Source organism: Orbicella franksi, chromosome 13 (genome assembly GCF_964199315.1).
Source record: "Orbicella franksi chromosome 13, jaOrbFran1.1, whole genome shotgun sequence".
Lineage (NCBI taxonomy): Eukaryota > Metazoa > Cnidaria > Anthozoa > Scleractinia > Merulinidae > Orbicella > Orbicella franksi.
The window spans coordinates 6293895-6317291 of NC_138157.1; the positions used below are offsets into that span (position 1 = coordinate 6293895).

At 40.6% G+C, this 23397-nt stretch overlaps 3 protein-coding genes and 1 pseudogene across 4 annotated transcripts in view; 2 read left to right on the forward strand and 2 right to left on the reverse strand.

The window, feature by feature from the left end:
* Positions 1 to 10229, forward strand: part of LOC145465670 (uncharacterized) — a 52429-nt gene extending 42200 nt beyond the window's left edge. For both annotated transcript variants that reach the window (XM_081449443.1, XM_081449442.1), the window contains exons 6-8: positions 372 to 967; positions 1942 to 2277; positions 4225 to 10229. In XM_081449443.1, the coding sequence (XP_081305569.1) occupies positions 372 to 967; positions 1942 to 2277; positions 4225 to 8309 (5017 nt within the window). In that variant the 3' untranslated portion in view covers positions 8310 to 10229. The remainder of the gene's footprint in view (positions 1 to 371; positions 968 to 1941; positions 2278 to 4224) is intronic.
* The window catches only part of LOC145465673 (neuropeptide SIFamide receptor-like), an 81789-nt gene that overhangs the window by 15365 nt on the left and 43027 nt on the right, over positions 1 to 23397 (reverse strand). The gene's annotated exons all lie outside the window — the stretch shown is intronic.
* LOC145466701 (uncharacterized) lies at positions 11883 to 13402 on the reverse strand (annotated as a pseudogene).
* The window catches only part of LOC145466303 (uncharacterized), a 39698-nt gene continuing 35145 nt past the window's right edge, over positions 18845 to 23397 (forward strand). Inside the window, exon 1 of the mRNA XM_081450008.1 lies at positions 18845 to 19065. The gene's annotated coding sequence lies outside the window, so the exon portion shown is untranslated. The remainder of the gene's footprint in view (positions 19066 to 23397) is intronic.

The following is a 23397-nucleotide window of genomic DNA, read 5'->3' on the forward strand; positions in this document are numbered from 1 at the left end:
CCCCAACATTCCTTGCATGACATTTCTAGAACATTCTTGCGTTGTCACATGACATCTAGTTCTCAGAGGGGGATTTAGCAATTTCCCCCAATTGTAAACGGGTGCCCTTTGAGCAAGCTGTTGTAGTTTGAGTGTTCTTTTGTTAGCAGAATAAAAGAAGGTAACTCTTATTAGTGTTCGTCTATTCTGAACGCTAAAATAGAAAGGCAACGGCCACTAAAGCACGCCTCAACTCTCAAAATAGCCTTCCCATTGGCCAGGATTTGTCACAACCACGAACTGAATAATGTTCCATCAAGCATGTATGATAAACTGTAAAATTACAGTATTGTTTTTGAAATGATTTTTATTCTTGATACCTGCACACGTAGGTCTACACTACAGAACGTTACTGACAACAAGAAAAGATGGTTAGTCTTTGGAATTGCACTCAGCAAGGTCCTTGTTTCCCAAATACGTTCGTTTGTAGAGCAAGAAGTTCAGAGGGAGTATGGCAATCTTCAAGCGAGCCACAGTATTCACACTCAAACAACATCTGGGCGACTTAAGAATTGGCCAACATTTCTAAAGTACGAGAACATCAATGGTAACGATGTATTGCCCAGGTTGCCAGGTGGCAGGTTTGACTATTCCAAGTTTGACTGCCGAGTGACATCACATGTTGACTTTGCCAAGCTCTATGTAGAGAAACACATGGCCAAGTTTAACGCCTTTGATGAACACTGTGATGCATCTGCCGTGCTCACCTTGCTTGGTAAAGTGCCAGTCTTCTCATTGGCTGGGCAGAGTGCTGCTGGTGATGTTAGACAAGCTAGAAATGCCTGGGCACACTGTGTATTCAAGGACTGGGAACTATTGAGTTTTCAACAGAGATTTGTTAAGATGGAAACGCTGGTAAAATCCCTGGGTCTGCCAAATGCTGATGAGATGTACCTTGTAAATGAACTGAAAGACTGGCAAACAAAAGGTATAGTCAACTGTTTATATTTCAAACTGAATGCGTTAACGTTCACTGGGAGAACATTTTCAGTCTGGATGATTAAGAGCGTTCAAGCTCTCGAGCGGTATTCCTGTGGTCTCCCAGCTCCCAACGCGTTTTATTGTAGTCGCCGGTTTCAAAATTGCAGTTGGTATATCAACTATAACACAGCAACTAATACAGTTTTACCCGACTATTATTGTATGCTATTATTGGAATGACATTTCTGTATCTATACGAAATACGCCGACTGGAAAACTGTTTTAAAAACACTTTTGATTACCAGTTTTAGTTCATGTAGTATTATTAATTCATAAGTGTTACAAAAACTATTATTTTATTTCCTATATGTTAACTCTTTCCTCTCTTATACTAATTCTCTTTTTATCCCAAAATAAATGTGTATAGGTGTATATAAGGGTATACAAGTAGTTAATTATATTTTGTCCTTTCCACTTTCTTTTCAACGCATTTTATTTTTAACAATACTGTATTGACATCGTCAAGTGGAGAAATACAAAATACAAAAATACAATACAAATTGAACCAGTTTTTATTTTTACTTTTTGGTTTGCTTTTCAATTGACCGATTCAAATCTAAGAATCGAGGATTGTAAACAGATGTGACAAAACACACTATGACTGGTTCAGTCAAGCAAAACTCATGGACACAACCTATCCTTTGAAATGGTAAATTAGACAACTAATATACCAGCCTTAACCTGTGTAAAGAGTGACGTTCTTAGTTTATGGCTAACAGGTAAACTGTTTCTTGATTGGGAATAACAGGCAAAAGTAGAGCCTTACCTTCCTGCTTGGATCACGTGAACAGAGCAGAACAATGCTTTAAAACTGGAACCTTGTTACAGAAGGCCGTGAGCTTTCGATAACAATTTTTGTTAACACAGATTAAAGTATATGTATTTATATGTATTAAAACTCACACCTTGCTTCTCTCAAAGGTGCTATACTGTGCATGAATGCTACCATTGACCCTGATCTCGTAAAGACGGTTCAAAAAGGGGTGAATGCATTAAGGAATGACATGGACCAGATGGCATTTGAAGAAGAGGTAAACAGAGAGAATGTGAAAAAGGTACTACATGACTCCCAATTAGTTCTGGAGGAATTGAGGGAAAGAGTTGCCTTGGTAGAACATGAACAAGAGGTCATCAAGCAGGACCAAAGCTCTCTGTACGACAAAGTGAACACTACACAAGAACAAATAGGTGATGTACAACGACGCGTTACTTGCCTGGAAGATCAGCAGAAGTCAAACCAGTCCCAAATAAATTATGGTGAGTTGAATAATTTTAGAGTGTACAACTGTAGAACAGCATGAGGAAAATGAACTACAACTACAGCAAACAACTAAAGAGGTAATTCCATCATTCAAATAAAATGACATTCTTTTGTCGTTAGTACCTATAAGGAAGACAGCTTTTCTAGTATAATGAACTGCCTGGTGACCAAGAATCTGAATCAAGAAAAATCGTCTATGTATATTGGTTTATTTTAAAATTTCTGAAATGACTCAGGCTAAAAACAGAATATAATTCAAATAGATAGATGAACCATAGTACACTGAAATATGACCTTCCGCAAAATGTAGTCACTGGTTACAGTTGCCTACGTTCACGTTCTTTGGCGAGGGCTAATGTACCACTACTTTGCCACAACATGGTTGATGAGTCAGCCATGTAGCAACGGTCAGTTACCTACATGTAGGTAAAGGGTAAAAAGGTAAAGTCTGCATACGAGCCAAGTGGCCCATCAGGCAGGAGCTTATCCCGGTTTCCTTAGCATGAAGCGACTAGGAGTATTTGTACTCCCCCCTGGATCGGATGCTAGTCCATCGCAGGGTTAAACCCAGCATTAAATTCGTACCCATTTTTACACCTGGGTGAGGAGAGGCACTGTGAGAGTTAAGTGTCTTGCCCAAGAACACAACACGATGTCCCCGGCCAGGGCTCGAACTCAGACCGCTCGATCCGGGGTCGAGCACACTAACCATAAGGCCACCGCTAACTAATTGCTGTTCTGAAGCTCCATAACAGCTAGGGGGACATTGGGGTTTACGGTATTGGGGTATTGAGTTTTTTTTTCATGCAGTATTTCGGTAATTTAAATCTTAACGTGCGGTATCATCTAGCCCGGCGGTATGCGGTTTTTCTTCCTTTTGGCTGACGGCATTCGATTGAAGAAGGTCCTTCAAGGTATTGCCGCTTTTCATGTGACGTCATCATTTTCCAAAATAAAATATTACCAATCCTTCTGAAGTTTTAGTTTCATCAGACGTAAGGCCCTCTAATAACTTAACGTTTTGCAGCGTTTAAGCTCGACAGGGTTCCTCATTTTGAAATAGGGCACGTTTGAATTTCCAAGTTTATGCGTTGCGTGACATTAAAATGGCGGCCCGATAGGGTTCTCGAGTAGGTCAAAAAGATGAGTTATTGCTCAAGTTTTCGCTAACTAAACAGTTGTTGCTCTATAGGAAGAGTTAACTTCGATGTGTCGGAGCTCTAGAGTAATAACTTTCCGTTTCAATGGCAAAACTCGATGACAGATCAGATGTTTCTATTCCTTTACGGCCGCCATGGCCGTATTTGAGTGATACACTTCTCCGAATAACGGGAGAATGAAAAACCGCACAGACCTAAATCTTGGCGAGGTTGTTTATATATCAATCATCTTTCATATCCCGGTTTCTTGACTTAATTCATTGAATGGTTATGATTTTTATTTCTGATGGCGTGACACTGCAAACCAGCCATTGCGGAACCGTTCATTTGCGCTATCCTGTCTCATACAGGTAAATACACTATGCAAAACAAAACAAAGCACGGTTGAACAAATGCAGTTTTCCTTTCGTGAAGAATAGCCAACAAGTTATGAATAACTTCACCGCCGAACTACCAAAATAACCAAAATACAGGGGCATATGGTGCGTACATGCTTGAGATCAATAAACATGTTAGATGGATGCAACTTTAAGTAAGCGTGACCGATTATAAAGGGATCTAAATGCGGTATCGGTATTTCGACGATTTTCGACACGGTATTTCGGTATTTGTCAATTTTTCTTGCATTATTGGGTACCCCCAATGTTCCCTTCCTATAGTAATTATTTCGAGAAGATCCTGTTCTATTTCTGACAAGTTGCGTTACAGCACTCAAAACGTGTGAATCAGATCAACCAAGTTTAAGTATCCGTTTAATTTTTTTATTCCAATTTTTTTTTACAGAAATTGCCAATTGTGAATCAGACATCGCTTTTTTTGCGGAGCGTTGTGACCCAGCTACAAGGCAGTGGCTTTTTGAAGATTTCGACAAATGGTTCAGTGATCCTGGTGACTCCAGAGCGTATGTTCTCTTAGGTGATCCAGGCGTTGGCAAGAGTGTGATGGCGATAGTCCTGGCACAGCGTTCAAGAGACGCTGGACACTTAGGAGCCGCGTACTTTTGTCGTCACAATGATAGCACAAGGAATGATCCCAGGTATCTTCTTGGGACTATTGCTTATCAGCTCTGTAAATGTAATAGCCGGTATAGTAGTATTGTGGGAGGGGAAGGTAACATTAGAAATTTGTTAGGTAATTCTAATCTAGGTATTCAGGAATTATTTACCAAATTATTACAAGAGCCACTAGGTAAGGGCACTCTATGTCAGCACAGAATGTTAGTCGTTATTGACGCTCTGGATGAGACAGAATATAAGTCAAGGGAGGATTTTCTTGATCTTATAATGAACCGTTTCCCTCTGCTTCCTGAATGGCTTGTGTTCTTCATTACCAGTCGCCCTGAAGAAACTGTGCAGTTCAGATTGAACAAATATAACCCCTGTATCAAGATCTGTGCAGGAAATAGCGCACATTTTAACGTCTATCAACAGCACGAGCGGGACATCAAGCTATTTTTGGAAAACAGAGTAGATTTCTCCCATCTCCCCTACTCTGCGGAAGACATAACGAAAAAGTGCAATGGATTGTTTTTGTATGCTTTCTACATTTCGAGAATACTTAATGATCCAGCACATTCAGGTAAGATTGACCAGCTCGGTGGCCTTTTTCCTGGAGACATTGATAATTTCTTTTTGCAGAATTTCGAGCGGGTTTTTGATAGAGTGGGAGCGGATGTCTACAGGACGTTGTTTGGTTGTGCCATAGTCTCTCCTTCTCCGCTTTCTGTCTCGTTTATCTCGTTCATTTTACAGAGAGAGAACTCGGACCTTGACGAACAGGAAGGAATTGATGCAGTTTCACAATTTGTAGTCTTGCGAACTTCTGATCAGACATTCACCTTTCTTCATAACCTGATTCCAGCGTGGTTGACCGACAAGAAGAAAGCGTCTCGCAAATTGTTTGTCGACAGAATTAATGCAGGTGAGTACTTCAGGGACATCATTGTTGAATTTCTCTCTGCTGTTGTTGTCAATCGATGCAGGGACAGACCATCCATTGAAGCTGATTTAATTGATTACTTTTTGCGTATTGGCATTCGCTTTTTGTGCAAATACCGAGAGATGGACGCGAAGAAGACCGTTTTCAGTTGTTTAACAAGTTACCAATTCATTTGGAAGAGAATACAGAATAATGGAATTGAGATTTATTCTCTCGTTGCTGATTTAAAGCTTTCCGCTTCCTGTCAGTGGCTTAGTGAAGCTGAACGAGAAATTCTTCAGAAGTTATGCTTAGCTCTTGAAAGCAACGTCCATATTATTCAGGAATGTCCTCATCTTTTACATTCCTGTCTACGTATTTCACCGAAAGCCGTCCAAGAGAACGTCGTAATCTCTTCTGATGGCGTGTCAGCCACTTGGATGGAGTGGGAAGGCCTCCCTTTTCCTGCTTGTAAAATTCCTTGTGATATGAGGTGCTTTGCTTTGTCGCCTGACAAGAAGATGCTGGCTGGAGGAAAAGAAAAATTCATCTGTTTTTTTGATGCGCGTTCGCTTGAAAAGAAGTTTGGCCCCATCAAAGTGATAGAGGCTGGTGATGACATTAATCACTTAGAGTTTTCCCCAGACGGCAAGCTTGTGTTTTTTGGAAGGCTTGACAAATGGTTCTCTGTGGAGAAAAGATGTGTTGGGGAGTTTCTTCCTCAGTTCTTGAAAAATTGTCGTTGCTACAAATGGGGCTTTTTTTCTTCCGACGGTCGCTGTATAGTAGTGCAAGGTAAGGACTCTCTAAAACAAAACCATCGTGTGTCTTGCCTGGTTAATTTATTTTGTAACTGGGCCAGGCGAGAACTTCATTGGATGGGAAGTAGTGAAGTTACTTTTCCGTGTGACCCTGAGCAGGCTGGACTGAAACTGAAATTAACTTCACTCGCTTCGCCTGCCACTTTGGATGCCTTATCGCCTGGCCTAGCAACTCACACAACAACAGCTACTTGCCCTAGAGTTGAATGGTTCAGTGTTTTGGAGAGACTTCTTGTTGCCCTCGAGGTGGATCAATTTGATGACGAGGCACTTTGTCCGGAATGTGATAAATTTAATCTGGATCACCCTAGAACAACCCTGGCTGATGTTCATCAGTACGTCATTAATCTTTACCCAGAAATATTCGAATACCAGGTTTGGGATCTACAGATTGCAAGGCCTGTGCTGGAGGAAGCCTTTTCGTCGGGTGTTGTGTTGAACCCGTTTTTCTATCTGTTTCATATGATGACTAACACGGAGGCTTCAGGTCACAAACCTTTTACCTACATCAATGCCACTTTGTCCCTTCATAATCTTGCTTTTATGAACGTCGTCTACTTTCTGAAGATGAATTTTATTCGAGAGTTTCCCTCGCCGGTTTGGAACTCAGGGCTGTTTTGTGACTCAAGGCTGTCACCAGATAGGAACTGGATCGCAGTCAGGGAGTGTTATTTCCCTGAGGATGTCAAATTGCTCGAGAAAGGTGACCGTGAGAACGTTCGTGATGTAGAGCCGGTGCATATCATCCGGGCCGTACGACACTTTGCTTTCACAGATGACAGTACTTTATTTCTGTACGTAACTAAAGACAATTCGCTGCACGCCTTGCCACTTCAGACTGATGCCACTCCTTTAAGTATGTCACGGCTCAGACCATTGTTCCACGTACCCAAGAAGCAACTGGGATATATTTTTTATGTCAAGGACGAAGAGCGAATCCGTTTTGAGGAAAATCTTTCCAGCTGTCTTCCTGGTGTGGTTTTATTTAAACCTCGGCAGCCATCACGTACGTCAGCATTTATCCCTGCTCACACCATTATTTCCGTCTTTGCAGACGCAGGGCTAACGTGTTGGAAAGCAGCAGATGATGTTGCTCCTTCCACCCAAGGGTTTCATGTGAAGAGGTGTGTGTTTTCTCAGGATGGAAATCTAATTGCCACGCATCAAGGAACTAATATATTGTTGTTTGATTTCAGTAATTTTGTTTGCTCATTGTGTGATGACCGGTATGATGAGAACGATGTATCATGTCTAATATTTTCACCTGACAACGCTTTACTTCTTTATTTCATCCAAAAGAGGTGGGGAGCTAGAACCGATGGTCTGGATTTCTATGTATGGGATGTTGAGAACAGGCATATTTGCGCATCATTTGACACGCCATCAGAGCTGCTTTCTATCGATTGCTGTTGCTTTTCATCTGACAACTCCAAATTAATAATCTGTGGCGAGTTTAGTTTGGAGGTCTGGAAATACGCTTCGGGTCCATGTGGCTTATTGACAAGAGTGGAAACTAATGTCCCCAGCCTCTACACTGGAATTGATAAGTTCACTCACTGTACAGTGTCGTCGGAAAATGACTTGCTGGCTTGCTGCATTGGGGACAGAATTCTCCTCTACCCACTCAATACGTTTACTGATTCATCGATTCTGCAGCTACCACGTGCGCATTTAGGCAAAATCGAATTTTGTCTGTTCCTGAAAGAAAACCGTTATCTTATCTCATACGGCGTCGACGGCACTATGTTCTTGTGGGACTTAAGCAAATGGAAAGCTGTTGCATATGTAACAGTAGCGCAAGGGTGTGAAAGCATTCTAGGCATGGTTGTCTTACCTGAGGAAGACGAAGTTATTTGTTTCACTTCTTCTGGCCGACAAAGCGTGATAAAGCTTCATGGACTTGTGCATGATATGCACGTAGAACTCCCTACTTCAAAAAGGTTGGACATCATGGCAAATCGACAACAAGTAAGAAAACAAAGATCTTTAATGTTTGAGAGTACTGCCTTTCCTGCCGATTATGATGAGGCTATGGACTTGACTGAACTTGTGGAAGAGATGAATATCATGGCGGACGAGAATCCAGAGAGTGACGTTGACATTTATGAAAGCGAATCAGATGTTGAATGAGAAATGCGGACATCAAGACTGTTCTTGTAAAGCCATCCTCGCGACTCACAGGGTATCTGAAAGATGCTTGTCGGATTTTACAACAATAAATTTGAAAAGTTCTAACCAGTTGTTGTAATTTTTTGTAACACAAAGTCACTTTGGTGCCTTTAAAAGAAATGCGCGGGCTTCATGGTTTAAAAATTATAGCCCTGTCTTCTAACCCGCTATTTCGCCGATTTTGATGTTGGTAACATTGGTCAGAAGAGCAGAAATCATAATTCTAAATACTGAAAACTGCTGATTCGGTTTTAGTATTACTGTATATTTGACCCTCTGGTACAAAAATGCCCGACAATGACAGCCATTCTATGTAAACCACATTAGGTATCCAAAGAGAATCCGTATTATTGGAAAATGAATGTAAATATGGATTTAAGGTACAAGTAGAAACTTAGTTTTGCTTTCTGTATTATTCTGTGGCCATTTTTTTCCTGGGTAACATTAATTTTTTGCCGTTTGCAAGCAAAAGGAAAGCCCAAGTGAAATTTGTTTTGTTATGTTTCACGCAGGGCGAAACTGGTCAGGGTTTAAGAACTCTAGCCGACAATGTAGCTTTGTTGGTCACGTGAATTATATGATCGAGAGTCCCTGGCCTTGAATTCTGTCTCTTAGATATCATCAGCCTGAGCTCAAAGGATCAATTCCTCTTGCTAATTGCCTTACATTTCTCATAATTATAGTTCTGAGAAATTGGGTTTTGGTCTAGAGGGCTAAGCTGATTTATTTGCTTAAAACACAAATATCAGTCGTATATAAAGACCAGTGATAGATTGAAACTGCAAAGTTTTAAGACTTACAGTTTGTAGAAAAAAGTCGTTTTCCTTAGATACCCTCATTTGTAAATGCCAAAGTGTAAGAATAATTGAAATTCTATAACATCAGGAGCCGTTTTCATTGTATCGAACAGAACGCAAAAAAAAATCATTTCGAACGGAAAAAATTCATTCTTTAGGGATATATGTATGGCCGCCGTAACGTCATTTCAAAACGTTCCATAACAATGTGTCATTCACTGCATCTGTTGTTATTTAGTTGATTACTCGTCATTCCAGGGATCTTCAAGAGACATTGTTTCTGTATTTAGCTTCGTATGGCCATCAGTCACTATACATATATTTTTATGTACAAGTTTGTATCTGGTATGATTTTATTTGTAACTTAATTGAAGAGTCGAGGTATTTAGTTCTATTTTTCTGTAACTAAGAGTAATTGGTGACACTTGAGATGGAGCAGTTTTCAATTGAGTGTCGTAAAACCTAAACCAATGTAATCGCTCTGACCAATCACAAAAGAGACAGACAATCCAATAAACCAATCAAAATTCGAACTAAGTACATGTAGCTGACGCGAAGTCCGGGGAAACCTGTGCGAACGAGTCACTCTTGTTTTGGTTTTGCTTCTGGTTGGATTAAAAAAATGGTGCGAATTTTTTTCAGCCAATCGTGTAGCATAATAATGCAAAAACCAATTACCTTTGGACGCTCAAGTGTAAAACCGCTTCGATAATGATAATAACAGTAATGATTTAAGACTGTCAAGCAAGTAGTTTCTACGCAAGTACAGTGATAAGTTAAAGCACATTTTATATCAAGAATAGCGTATACTAAAATTTTGTCAAAAAATAATAATACAGCAGGTTCATGTGTCAAGTTGTATTGAACAATAGTTCAAACCTATAGTTTTAATAATTAAATAGGTACCACGTTTTTATAAAAGTATTTTTTAAGTCAATACTTGTGTAATAACTCTGTTATTCTACATTGCTTAGAAAATGATGAACCGTTGCTCTGGGACTATAGTTTAAAAAGACAACCATGTAATTGTTGGCGGAATAAAATAAAATACTAATTTACCGACAGGTGTTAAATGTTATTGTTACTTTTTTGTGACATCACTACCCTAAAAATAGGAATTGAAATTTCACATTTGTTCGTGTCATGCAGTCTCTGTTGGCCATTAGAGGTTTTAGTTTCTGGATTAAGTTATTTCAAAGGACCAATTATGCAGTGCATGGGGTCAAGTCTTCCGATGACGAAGTTTTTCTAGGTTATTACTTGGAAATATTCCTGGCTGACCTTGAACACAGTTAAATTGCACCGAATAATGTACATAATCGTACTGCCGGTCACGAAGCTTCGTAAAATGTTAAAAATGAATAGACTGACTTTAAAATCTCTTCCCAATAGAGGCTGTAGATTGTGACATTGAAATTCAACATAAAACATGACAAATGTATTCTCTGTGTTTTCCTTTGTATTGCTCGGCAGATTTGGTGGTCCGTACAGGACGGATCCGGTCCGTATCCGGTCCGACTTCCAGATAATCCGGGAGAGTTGGTATCGATACAAATGCCCTGGGATGAGAGCAAATAAAGAATGCAAATGCCCCACCACCGCCGAGTCCTTTCGGAAAATACCTCGCAACGAAAACATGTTCTTTACCAGCATATATTCATATGTCGCTTTGTTTACATGTGCATTTTAATCCTCCCATTAGTCACGGCATTGTGGAAAAATTTCCTCGGCAACACTACATGGTGGTTACGTTTGGCTTATAGCTTTCACTCATTATATTTTGACATGCCAACACAGTTTAAAAGTGTACATTTCTGAAATACAAAGCCGTATGTGTCGTACATTGAAGAGCTAATAACGTATGATCCTTTACTACGTTTACCAGTCTCAGATAGCCTTGAAAATATCCATTTCATTTGATCCATATCTGATCAACAGGTGATAAAATAAATAAGAGAACAACATTATGTTTGCATTTTCCGCCATATGCAAGACCAAAACCACAGGGGTGTCAAATGTCCCGGGTTTGTACAGGGGCTAGGGAAATGTGCAGACCCGCCCGGGTAGTAACAACATTTCAAATTCCCCACGACCGGAATTAAGATGTGGACGCCAGGTTATTAGCCCGGTGAGGGTACTCCCTTATAGGTATGTGCGACCCCGAAGGGTAGGGTTTTTAACCGTTTTGGTCATAAATAGGGTATCGATTTTGGCTATTTTGGTCATAAATATGGCATGGTTCTTAAAGGATTCCCGGCTAAAGACAGTAACATTTAGCTGAACTCCCCTCCCCCCTCCCCCCTTTTGGGCTCTCAGTTATGACAGATCCCCCTTAGTCCAGGCATTTTTTTCGAAACATTACGAGACAAAAAGGCTCGAGAGTCGCGACAAAAAAGTCCTATATCATCACTGGAAAGCTACCCTTTTATTCAATTCTACAAGTGCTTTATTCAATGTATTTTTGAATACGCTAGTATTCGGAATCTTCAGTTTCGTAGTCTACAGTGTTCGAACAAGTTGTGCACGAAGACTCTTTGCATTGGCCACAGGCGGGGGAACATTGCATACCATTCCTGCGACAAATGCACATCATACTGTTACGGTCAGACGAACAGTTACATCTGACTAGCTGGAGAAACGAATCTGGGTAGGCGGCAAGTCCGCTGCAACAGGAAATACTTGATAATTAGTGACTTTCCTCCCCCAGTCCTCCATTGACATGCGAACACCTCCCTGCCACTACTTTACCTGTAGCTAGACGCGCAGGCTATGAACTCGGGCAGCTGCTGCTTTTGGGGGCAGATTCTGTGGCATAATATGAGACGTCTTGGTTGCAAGCTTTTCAAAGCAACGCTGATATCTGAGAGCGTTAAGACCTGCCCCTGGTTTACCACCGAAACGTGATGCAAGAGCTTTTTTTGCCTGCAGTGACAACGTCGGAAACAGCAGAATACAGCTGAAGACGTTAGCTTGCTCTTTGAAGTGTAGTGCATTCTCAAATCTCTTCAGGGCTGTTGGCTTGCAAACTTAATAGAGGCATGATGTTGCGTCGCATCCGGTGACGGAGTGAAGAAAAAGGAGATTTCTGAAAACTTACCCAGCTTTGATTTTCTTCACACGCCAGACGCGCTCACCTCTCGCGTTTGCCTTTGGTTCTGGTCTAAAATAGAGGTCGCAGCCGTCTTCGGAAGCATGATAACACAGGAGAACTAGCAAATCTGTGTCATCCTCAACTAGAACCGTGGTATTCGTTCGGGCAGACTCTACAGCGGTTTTGACGCAGGTCAGTCGTAACCATTTGCGTGGTGTGTTACCCATTCTACATTCTGGAGGGCGTCGCTTAGCATTAACAGAAAGCGTTGTTTGTTCTTGGGATTCGAGAGAAAGTTATCCTTCTTCATCGTTACAGACATGCTTTCTGTAAAGGTGACAGTGGCAGCAACCTTTCCTGATGCGCGCCTCTGCTGCGTCATAGCTTTAGCTGACATTTCGTCGTACCCGTCAAACACCAATATCGCTCCTCCGTATTTCATTTGCACTTAAGTGAAATGCAAGTCGTACACTACCTTGTGAGTCATAAAACCCCCTGGCCATGGGACTCGATGGAGAATAGCACCTCCGTTCAGCACGTACTGTACATTCCCTTCAGGCTGCGTCTTGGCCTCTAGTGTAAGCGTTGTCCATAGTGCATCTGCTAGCACTGGCTTTTGTGGCTGCCTTAACATGAATGGGGAATCGAAAAGAGCTGTGGGATATGTGCAGAGATCGTACTGAAGTAATTCTTCAAGTTGGGAGTTCTCACCGGCGATAATGAGCCGCCGCAAAAACATTAAGCATTACTCGAGCATTTTAGTGGCATTTTCCCGGGAAAATTAATTGTTTTCCACCTGCCGAATACGAGAAAATAAAGACTTAACTTGAAATTGAAAAACAATTTCAAATGCCACCCTAATACAACCGAGTGGAGACTAAGGGGAGGTCAGCGGTAGTCAAATCAAATTAAAAGATCATTATTAAAACTATAACATACGTTGAGTTATACTACGTATACGTTTTTAAGCACCCTGAGCTGTTAGCTGTGTTAAAACGTTAAAATGTTTAAAATTAAAAAACCCTATGTATGAGCATTAACCGAGCATTTTAGTGACTTTCTGGGGGGAGACCGATCATTTTAGTGGGAAAATGGAGTATTAAAGTAAAGCATTTTACTGGGGAAATATAAGCATAATGTACAAAAGCCTAACCATTCATAATGTTTCCTAGGTTATTGTCAGTGTTGAGAGAGAAAGGGTTGTGGGTAGCCAGAGCCTTCATATCGCTTGTCTGTGTTGCCTTAGACATTTCTTTGCCCTGTTCTCCAGAGTTGTAATAATAATAATAATGGAATATTTACCCAGGATAAACCTTCAGTACAAAGTACTATTATAACGAGGTCCTACTGACTAAAAATTAAAAACTAATAAATAAGAATTATTAAACTGAACTAATTAAACTGAATTCCCGTTAGCTCTTGCATGAGGTGGTTTATTTCGGCACATGCAGGCTTCGATAACAGCCAGAAAAGACGTTGCTGTTCCGTTAGGCCCCTCCCTCTGGTCAAGCCTGCACCGGTCTTCAGACTTCTCTTATGAACCTGTTCGATGACTAAGTCTATCGATAATCCAGCCCAAATCGATCACTTCTTCTTGCTACGTGAAGACCCGACTAAAGGCTCGGTAGACATCTGGGTGGTCCGTGCGGAGGTCTGTCATCGACTGTAGGTATAGTCGAGCACACTTTGCGTACAAGTTGTGGCCTGACGCAGCGAGATATGGCAGCATTGTGCTCAATGCCTTTAGGCGAAGTTCCTAATTCGCTGTGCGTTCTGCTGTTATAAAGGAGCGCAATATGTCTACCATTTCTCATGCTCGGAAACAAAGTGCAAGGTGGAAGAGACCCATGTAACATCACTTGGATTCATATCGATCACAGGAAGGAACATAACAGAAGACTTGCCCTGGTGTCTTCCTTGGTGAACAATTTACATCATTCCACTCCAAGATGGACGTGGGTTGCCAAACAGTAGAGAGGTCCTCCACAGGATGTCGAGGTTAGCCGTGGGGTCTTCCAGTCGTACGAGAACCAAGTCTTTATATTTGATCTGCACTTTCACCTGTCGGGGCCCGCATGGATGTATTTCTACCTTTCCAGCTGCCTAGATTTCTTCGGGAGTAGCTTTGCGTCGCGTGACATTACGACTGTGCTTGGTGCCCTGTGTTACGACTGCAATCATGCCCATACTGTGGAAGGTGTTATGCCAGTCGAGAGTCCTAGTGTTGTGGTCAACATATTGTTGGCTGCGTACTGAACAAACTCGCCATCAACAGAAGGTATATCAGTTCCTTAGCCAAGTGCAGCATTCTGATTGAACATTTGTACGTCTTGGTATGATGAACAAAATCCGTGGTGATGCAAGGTGTTAATAGGGAAGTGTGAGGCGAAATTGTGGTGCGACTGAACTGCAAGCCCGATCTGTAGAGGTGCGATAACTACCCGTGGCCGCGCAGCTTTAACAATGGCCCGCCCGATGGACCCTACCTTCAGTGCGTTATTTTTCAAAAACGTTGAAAGTGAAGCCGGGAAGGTAGCGGACATGTGATTCGGCATCAGTGGTTATCGTAGGGTAGCTGTATTTTGATGTCGGGATTGATTTGAGGTCGTTTTTAATCAGCTAAGTTGCTGTTTTGAAGATGTTCATCTTGGTGCTCGTGAAACTCTTGTAAGTTTGCCGAAACCATGGTTGTGAGAGTTACTACGTTAAGCTTACCGTTAATATCCGTTATAATGATTTTATCTCAAAAGTATTCCAACTAGAAGTGTTTTCAGGTGCGACCGTCCGTAAGCTTCGCTCTCGGTATCATTCAAATATTCTTCCATTTTCTCCTCTAGATCGCCAATTGTTATCTGCTCGTCGCCAGTCTCTTCAAGAAACTTCGTAACTTTTACAAAAGCCTCTTTTTTTTTTTCATTTTGAGGGCGACCGACTTTCCTCTTTTTTACGGAAGGCAGCGCATCTGCCTCATAAACTTGAGGTAATTGCCTATTTTTGCGAAAGTTCACATTGCAGGTTTGGTGGTGAACAGCGTTAGCTGCAGGCAAATCGTGGACATTTATAAGCCTAGCTCTTATCGTTTCCGACCACTCGTCGTTCCTCTCCGAACAAACTTTTAATATCGTGTCTTTGGTTTCAATTGTTGTAACCTTGAATGTTTCACCCAGTCTTTTTCTCTCGAATTCAACCCAAATTCAACTTTGGTGCCGCAAAAGAAACAATCGGTCCTGAAGGAGAAACATTGCTCTGCTTTGCGAGTTAGGGAGCGATGAGTACTAGTTGTTTCTTCTGAAACAGATTTCCTAGCTCACTTGATGCTGCTGGGACGATAGTACTTCCGCCGGCACGGCTGATGTGCCTGCTGCCCAGGGACCGTAGTTGTGGTATCAACTCGCTCTGCGCTGGCCCGGTTGATCCCTTCGCTTCCCTTATCTTTCAAAGTTACGACGTCACTGTTTCATCCATTAATTGTTGGAAATCTTCGTCTGAAATTATAGGCAAATTGAAACTTGTCAGCTATCAAGGAGAACGATAAGGGCATAATGTAGACTGCAAAACAGTCGTACTTTTTGCGAATGTGGGCGATGGTCAATATTCGAACGAAAGGTCTGAAGCGAATGTAAAAACGTCGAGGGAGAACTTGCAGGGCGTGAGCTTTATTTATCACTTCATAAGTAAGTGAAAACATTTCCTTCGGCTTTAGCGAAACTTTTCGCCAATTTCATAAAATTTGGTGCGATTCCTGGACATTTTTCTTTATCTTCTGAAGAAAAATGGATGAATTTACTAAGGAGTCAAATTTTGTGACAGAAAACTGAAGTAAGGGCGAAGCGATGAATGAAAAACAGGGTTTACTGGCCGAGGTGAAATGTCATTGTTGAATGTTTATAGTGTTCGATGCACTTAGCTACAACTAACTAGTTAATAAATTTTTCTTGAATTATATAATTTTAGAACATGACATTAATTTTACTTTCAGTATAAAATTCTCCTTTTTAAGTTCTAAATTCGCTTATGGAATAATCATTCCTCGCTAAATACTTCACTCAGATAGCTAACAATCGTGGACATTCTCCACTGGTTTTACGTGTGTTTTCTGACTTAAGAATCTTATACTAGGAAGAAACACAATACATTCTCTCAATTTTTACTAGCCCATGCTGCACGTGGCGTAAACTCGAGCAGCATAACAGGCAGTACATGCAACCTCGTTTCCATGCTGCGCATTATAGGGCTCTAAAAAAAACTCGTTTTTCGTCAACTTCCACAACTCGGATTTTCGGGAACTTTTGTTATGTTATAGAGGACAAGTTCCTGGACCAAGAACCGTTAAGAAATATTCTTTTGCCATTAGTGGCAGGTTGACCGACTTTTGGCGATAAAATGCCTGGACTACCTCCCGTTATTCTAAGAAACAAATGATGCTCCAAAAATCCATAAAAGATAATGAAAATCGTAAGGCCGAGAGCAAGCAATTCTACGCGCAAACAAATTATTTCTGCACGTATTTTTCCTGTTTTTCTTGGGGCTACGGACTGAACAAACCGGACAAAGGAAATGGCGTTGTCATTGTTAGCAGATCTGTTTATCTCAACAAAATGAAACAGTTAATTTCTGATGGCACCAAATTCAAACCATTAACGCACAATCCAACTAAATCTAGAGAAGAAAGTCTGTCCACATATCCTCGCAAGCTTAGAAATGATAAAATTATTGATGAAGCAACATTCCACAAGATTTTACCCAGTGGATCGTCTCCTGGTGTGCTGTATGGTCTCCCAAAGGTTCATAAAACCGGTTGCCCATTCCGCCCTATAGTTTCATCTGTTAACACCTACAACTACAACCTTGCTTTTTACCTTGTTGGTATACTTCAGCCGATTTCGACAAACCAACACACTGTTAAGGTCTCTTTTAGCTTTACAGACTGGGCAAAAAAAACACAAACATGACAATGGAATAATGTGCTCCTTTGATGTCTGCTCACTATTTACAAATGTGCCACTCGATGAAACAATACAGATTTGTCTTGAAAAACTGTATTCTCTACCCGATCCTCCGACATTACCTCGTGATGCTCTGCATAAATTATTAGAATCTGCCACTAAGAAAAGCCATTTTCTCTTCGATGACCAATACTACGACCAAATAGATGGAGTAGCCATGGGTTCACCGTTAGGCCCAGTTTTGGCGAACATTTTCATGTGTCACTTTGAAGAAAGATGGGTCACGAAAGGTCAAATTCGTCCGTCACTCTGGTATAGGTACGTTGATGACACTTTCACCATGTTTGACAGCAAAGACACTGCTAATGAGTTCCTACGATATTTAAACAGTCGTCACGAGAGTATCAAATTTACTATTGATTTTGAACAAGACAATGAAATTCCTTTTTTAGACATCCTCATCAAACGCTGCCCAAACAACACTTTTGCCACGTCCATCTACCGGAAAAAGACGTTTACTGGCCTTTATACTAAATGGGATTCCTTCACTCCACGCAAGTACAAAATAAATCTCATTCGTACACTTACTTATCGCTGTTACCGAATTTGCTCCTCCGCTTTCCTGCTTAAATCTGCCCTTGATGACCTTCGCAAACTCCTGCTTCAAAATGGCTACCCACAAGGTATCATCACTTACAACATTAACGACGTCCTAAACAGAAACAGAAACAAGCCAAGCAGCCCCGTCCCTACGGTTCCGAAGAAAGATATTATCATCTTATTACCTTACTTAGGTGTACAAAGTGACCAAGTCTCTAAGCGTCTGAAATCATGTGTATACAATTTCTGTTCATTTGTCAATCTTAAGATAATTTTTCAAAGCACTCGCCGAATCAAATCTTTCTTTCAATACAAGGACCGTCTAAATCGTTCACAGAAATCTAAGGTCATTTATAAAGCTGCTTGCTGGGACTGCAGTGACTTTTACATAGGCAAAACAAAACGACAGCTTCATGATAGGAAAACGGAACATTTCAAGGCTCTCACTAAGAATGACCCCACATCAGCCATTGCCGACCATATAAAAGCCACAGGTCACAACATCAAGTGGGATCATTTTGATATTCTAGCTTCTGGTAAAACAGATTATCATTGTAAAATTAAAGAAACTTTGCTCATCCAAGAACTTAAGCCGGCTCTTAATGTAAACGTCAGCAGTGAGAAGCTGATACTTTATTAATAAGCTTAGGCTTTTATTGTTTTACTGTTAAGAAACAGATGTTTCTTAATCTCGTTTCCAGACCCCTTATTTACATTTCATATATAGTTTTCAAAAATTGTAACGGTCTTTATTCCACTTTTGAAAATGTATGTTGCGTAGCATACGAAACGTCAAGTTATTAAAATGCGTAAGTTTAATATGTTTATCACCGCTATTTGTGTTTTATTCCTCGTTAATACTTAATCCTATAAAGCTTATAACTTATTACCTTACAAAAATCATAAGGCAGTGTCCAATTGCACTGATGAATTCGTATAAAAGCAAAGTTCAACGATTTCTACACGTTCTCACAGATTTTCTTTCACCTTCAGACCCCAGGAAGAATACGTGATTGTAGGCCACGCATGTATCACGAAGGCAAAGTGTTACATATCCACGTGACTAACAGACGTCATCATACAAATGACTGACGGAGCCTGGGAACGGGACACTGGCCCCGACAAGGAAGCGAGCGATTAACCCGAAGAGCTCTCGGTTTGCGTACATCGTCTTGTTTGCCTTAGGTGTGTTTTGGCATATTTTCCGTAACTACACTCTTCACACTTGAAAGGAAAGGTGTTAAAGGATCAGCTGTGCATGAAGAGATGGTGTCTCTGTGAAGGTAACCCAAAAGTATTTGTAAACTAATATTTATGGTGTTTGATGAACGCGTATCAGAAAAGCGAATGATGGAAGTTAAGCGAAGATATTTAGGTTTAAGCTTAATTATTTAAGTTTACCGTTTACTTTTCGTTTCAACGCTTCCACTGAAAAGCAACCTGGAGAAATAATTGACTTGAGAAGTGGCAGTATTGTTACGGGCTGATTACAGCAAATCCTTTGAGATTCAAAATACAAAGACATTATGGCCTTGTCGGATAGAGATAATAGGTCCAAACACTGCTACACTTTTATGTTAAAAGAGTCTCTTGGAGGGAAAATTTCATTGAAGTGTCGCGCGCGGGACGGGGGTGGGGGGAGAGTGGTACCATTTGGTTCTGTGTCTGGGGCCTACTTTATTCAAAGTAAACTACGCCACGAAAATTGAAATTTTCAAACAGAAACACAAAATGCTCACTCATACAGTATGATCACACTGACATGCTGATGATGATCATGGTTTAGCTGAAGACACTATGAATCAAATGTATTTACTAAGTAAAATGATTGCTGTAACGTACAGTATTTAGTCTGCTTGACGAATGATAATTCTTCAGCAATCTCGCTCATCCCATAGAGTGAGCTGTTATATGATATTTTTGTTTCTCACATGACTCTGATTATAAACAAGAGCTTCCCGATCCCCACATGTGTAAGATCACGGCATAAATATCGTAGAATAAAAACCTTGGGACTGGCTCCTGAAGAGTTGTAAGGGTCTTCTAATTGTAGACAACACAACTTGTTTTAACAAGTTTAAGAAGTGTTGGCCCTAAGTGGCAGAGTATACCACGCGAAAGCGCTTCAAAACGAGTCAAAGCGAGAGACGCCGGCAAACAACAAAAAATACAACACGGCAACGAGCTTGGACCATATATCCGAGTGCCAGAGACTCTACAGTTAGGTCAATTTTATTCAGAGAATCAGAGACCATTACATTTTAGTCATTGAATTTATTAAGTTTCCGAACAAAAAACCCTTGCAAGTGACGTCTTTGTAACATAACACCGCTTGTGAGTAATGTTCTAGTCCATCGCAAAGATGAATTGCGGACTTAAATCTTCTAGAGAGCTAAACGCATTGGCAAATCTGGAAATCCTACAAACAGGTATGGCGTAACTATACACTCTTTCTGTCGATTTCTGGTGTCAACTCACAGACAGAAGCGCAGAAAGACGCATTCTTTTAGGTTCGTTTCGGTTAATTATTCATTTGTTCGGAAGGCCTCTTAATCCCTTCCGATATTCTAAAGATAGTTGTTACCTCCAACGTTTTTGATACAAGATATTTAATGCCTGCGATGTTTTCGCGGAATCTTTTGGGTGCCAAAAAAGGTGAGCTATCTGGAGAGGCAATGAATGAGTCTCTCAACTGAGAGCATTTTATTGTGAAGAGAGCATCCACAGTTATCGACGAAACAGAAAGAATGATCGGAATGCTAGTTCAAAACAACCGCTTGGCAAAGCTCACAAAAGTGTCTTTGTCTTGTTAGTGGTGGCAAGCGCGTGTTCTGCCTCGGATCTGGAGGTCAAAATCAGCTCCAGTGTATACAGGAAGCGAAGAGTTCATGGAGTCTCTGATCGATCAGCCTGAAGAGCCATCATCAGCGAGCTCTTTAGTGTTAGCTGGAATTGCTATTATTAGATACTCTGGAATCTAAGGAATCTGCTGTTCATGCTGTCGACACGCGAAAGAAATTCATGCCGAGATGCCAATCGATGATAGAAAGGTCAGATTGACTGTGGTGCGGCAATCGAAATCAGTCTCGGCAAAATAAGCTCAAGGTCACGAAGTCCAGCCGACTACGAAATCTTTTCAAATGTCGAATGGATCTCGAATACAGCCTATCGGAATATGACTCGTTATGAATAATCTGAAAGACTGGAAAAGTACTCCGTAAATTTTGTTGTCGTCGACATTGTTCTTACGCGCGCCTTTGATTGGCATTAGTTCATTACCGCCCATCCGTCACACCGACTATGGAAAATTGCAATGCCGAACTGTTTCGCGTCTGCCATTATTTATCGCGAAGCCTCCGAATGTAATTCTTTAAACTATTTCTCACCTTTCAGAGTTGAATATTTAAATTTTGAGATATAATTAACTGAGCTTTTCTGCCTGAAGATTTGTCCGTCCTAACTTAGTTTTAGGCAGGGAGCTTAAGCAAACCACGACGACGACGGCAACGAGAACGCCACCAAACAAAAGGTTTAATGAGCTGAACAATAGCTGTGCACGGGCGTTTTAAATCTTTGTATATTTCTTTGCCGTCCTCTGCAAAACAACAACGTGAAATGACCAAGTTCTGCGTCGTCTACGGAACGTGGACGACGACGGCTAATTTTTGGTGTTTCCATTTGGAATTGAACGCCGTCGTTGCATATTTAACTTAAGCATATTTTTAGAGCCATTGGCGTACCGAACAGATCTAGACAATGGCGAATTTCGCTGGTAAAATATAAATTCATTTTTTACTAGGCGTCGTCCTTGGCGCCGTCGTCATGGTTGCTTAAGCTGCCTTTTGAAACACCGCATTTATGATTTTCCTGTAATGTGTTGAGTTTGAAGACTTTCTACGAGTGATTTAAATCTTGAAACTTCAAGGCAGTTACAGATCACTCAACAACACTGAAAATAACCACTAGATTCAGGGCTCCTGCTAGATTTTAATGTTTCAATAATACAGCGATAGTAAAGATATTGGAAACCTCCATTCCTTGCTGTTTAGTACCAGTTTGAACTCTCGATCAAACACGGTGGGCACAGAGGAAGCCAAAAGGTGCACTGTGCGAATAACTTGCTGAGTTTTTATCAATTATCCTGAAATTTTGCAACAGTGTAGAACTCGTCATCCTCTAAAATCCTATGTTTTTTGTGTTTGGCATTTTTGGCGGGAAAAGGACGTCACAAATTTAGCGCCAAATTTTGGCTTTAGTAATATGGGTATCTAATGTTACTATTTGAAAGAACTTTTCACAAGGATCTCAAAACTGGAAAAAGTTTTGAAATATGTCTATCCACTCAAAAGATCTCACGTTTTGAAATTTGCATTTTGTGCTATTTTTATTAATGACCTTTTGGCTTCCTCTGTGCCCAACGTGAATGTGAAAGCATTCCTGCCTCTGCATTAGGCTCGATTTCCAGCCGTTTTGTGATCCTGCGTACCTTAGCCCACCTCACGGCTGGATCACAGGTCTACCCATTGTAATTTGCGAGAGTTTTGGACCAATCACAGGCAAGACTGCTCGAATCTAGCAGGCTTCGCTGTGATTGGTCGATTCTGTCACTCGTCTATTCAATATGGCGGATATCAGTGCTGATGAGTTTCTCTTTTGCCGTTAAGTGTGTTTTAGAGCGCTTTCACATCGCCAAATTTAGGGAAACACAGCAGGAAGCCATTTCGAATTTGTTAAAAGGAAAAGATGTTTAGTTTCACAGCCTACGGCCTCAGGAAAATTCGTAATTTTTCAATCCTTCCCGATAAATAATAAATAAATAATGACTTAATTGGATAACACGATTACTGATAAAACCAGAAGTTCTCATTGTGGTCCTTAAAATCTACCAAATAACTACAATTACAAATTCAAATAGAAAAATACAAAGAAAAAATACAATTGAAAATTCATTAGAAATTTCTACTAATAATAAAGTTGTCAATTCTAGAATTCCGATCTTTGTATTTCTTGAATATTAGATTTCTAAATTTACAAAGGGGAATGAGGCCCCTTGTAGTACTTAGTTGACGAGTTGTGTAATGATGTCTGTTATTGACATCATTATGATGTCTTTATTGTTGACATCGTCGATGTTGCGTAGATCGGTCCGATTTACTAGTTGTGCTTTGGCTACCTCTCTGTTCAACTCGCTTATACAGGACCGAGCTAGGCTCCTTACTTCAATCGGTGTAAAAGCAGCTTTTAGCGGGGACGAGTAAAATGACGAAAGCGTTACACGTAAAAAAGGAGTCGAGGGCGGTTGATTTCATGTCGCGGTAGCTTCCTCGGGGTCGTTTACGGATGTAACCGATGGTGAGCCATATTTTAAATACAAGTGCAAATGAAGCCCATTGTATCCGACACTGATAAGAATTATAATGATTTGTTTGAAATACTACATATCAAAACATCTAATAAGATATATAAAATGTACATCATTGATTCTTAACTTCTTTAACAATACAATCAAAGTAGTCCTATATTATTATTGTATTATATCTCAATTTAGTTCAACACAGTTTATTAAGTTGTGACAATTCTTTTTTTTCTTCTTGTGATCAGTCAGTCCTTTCAGC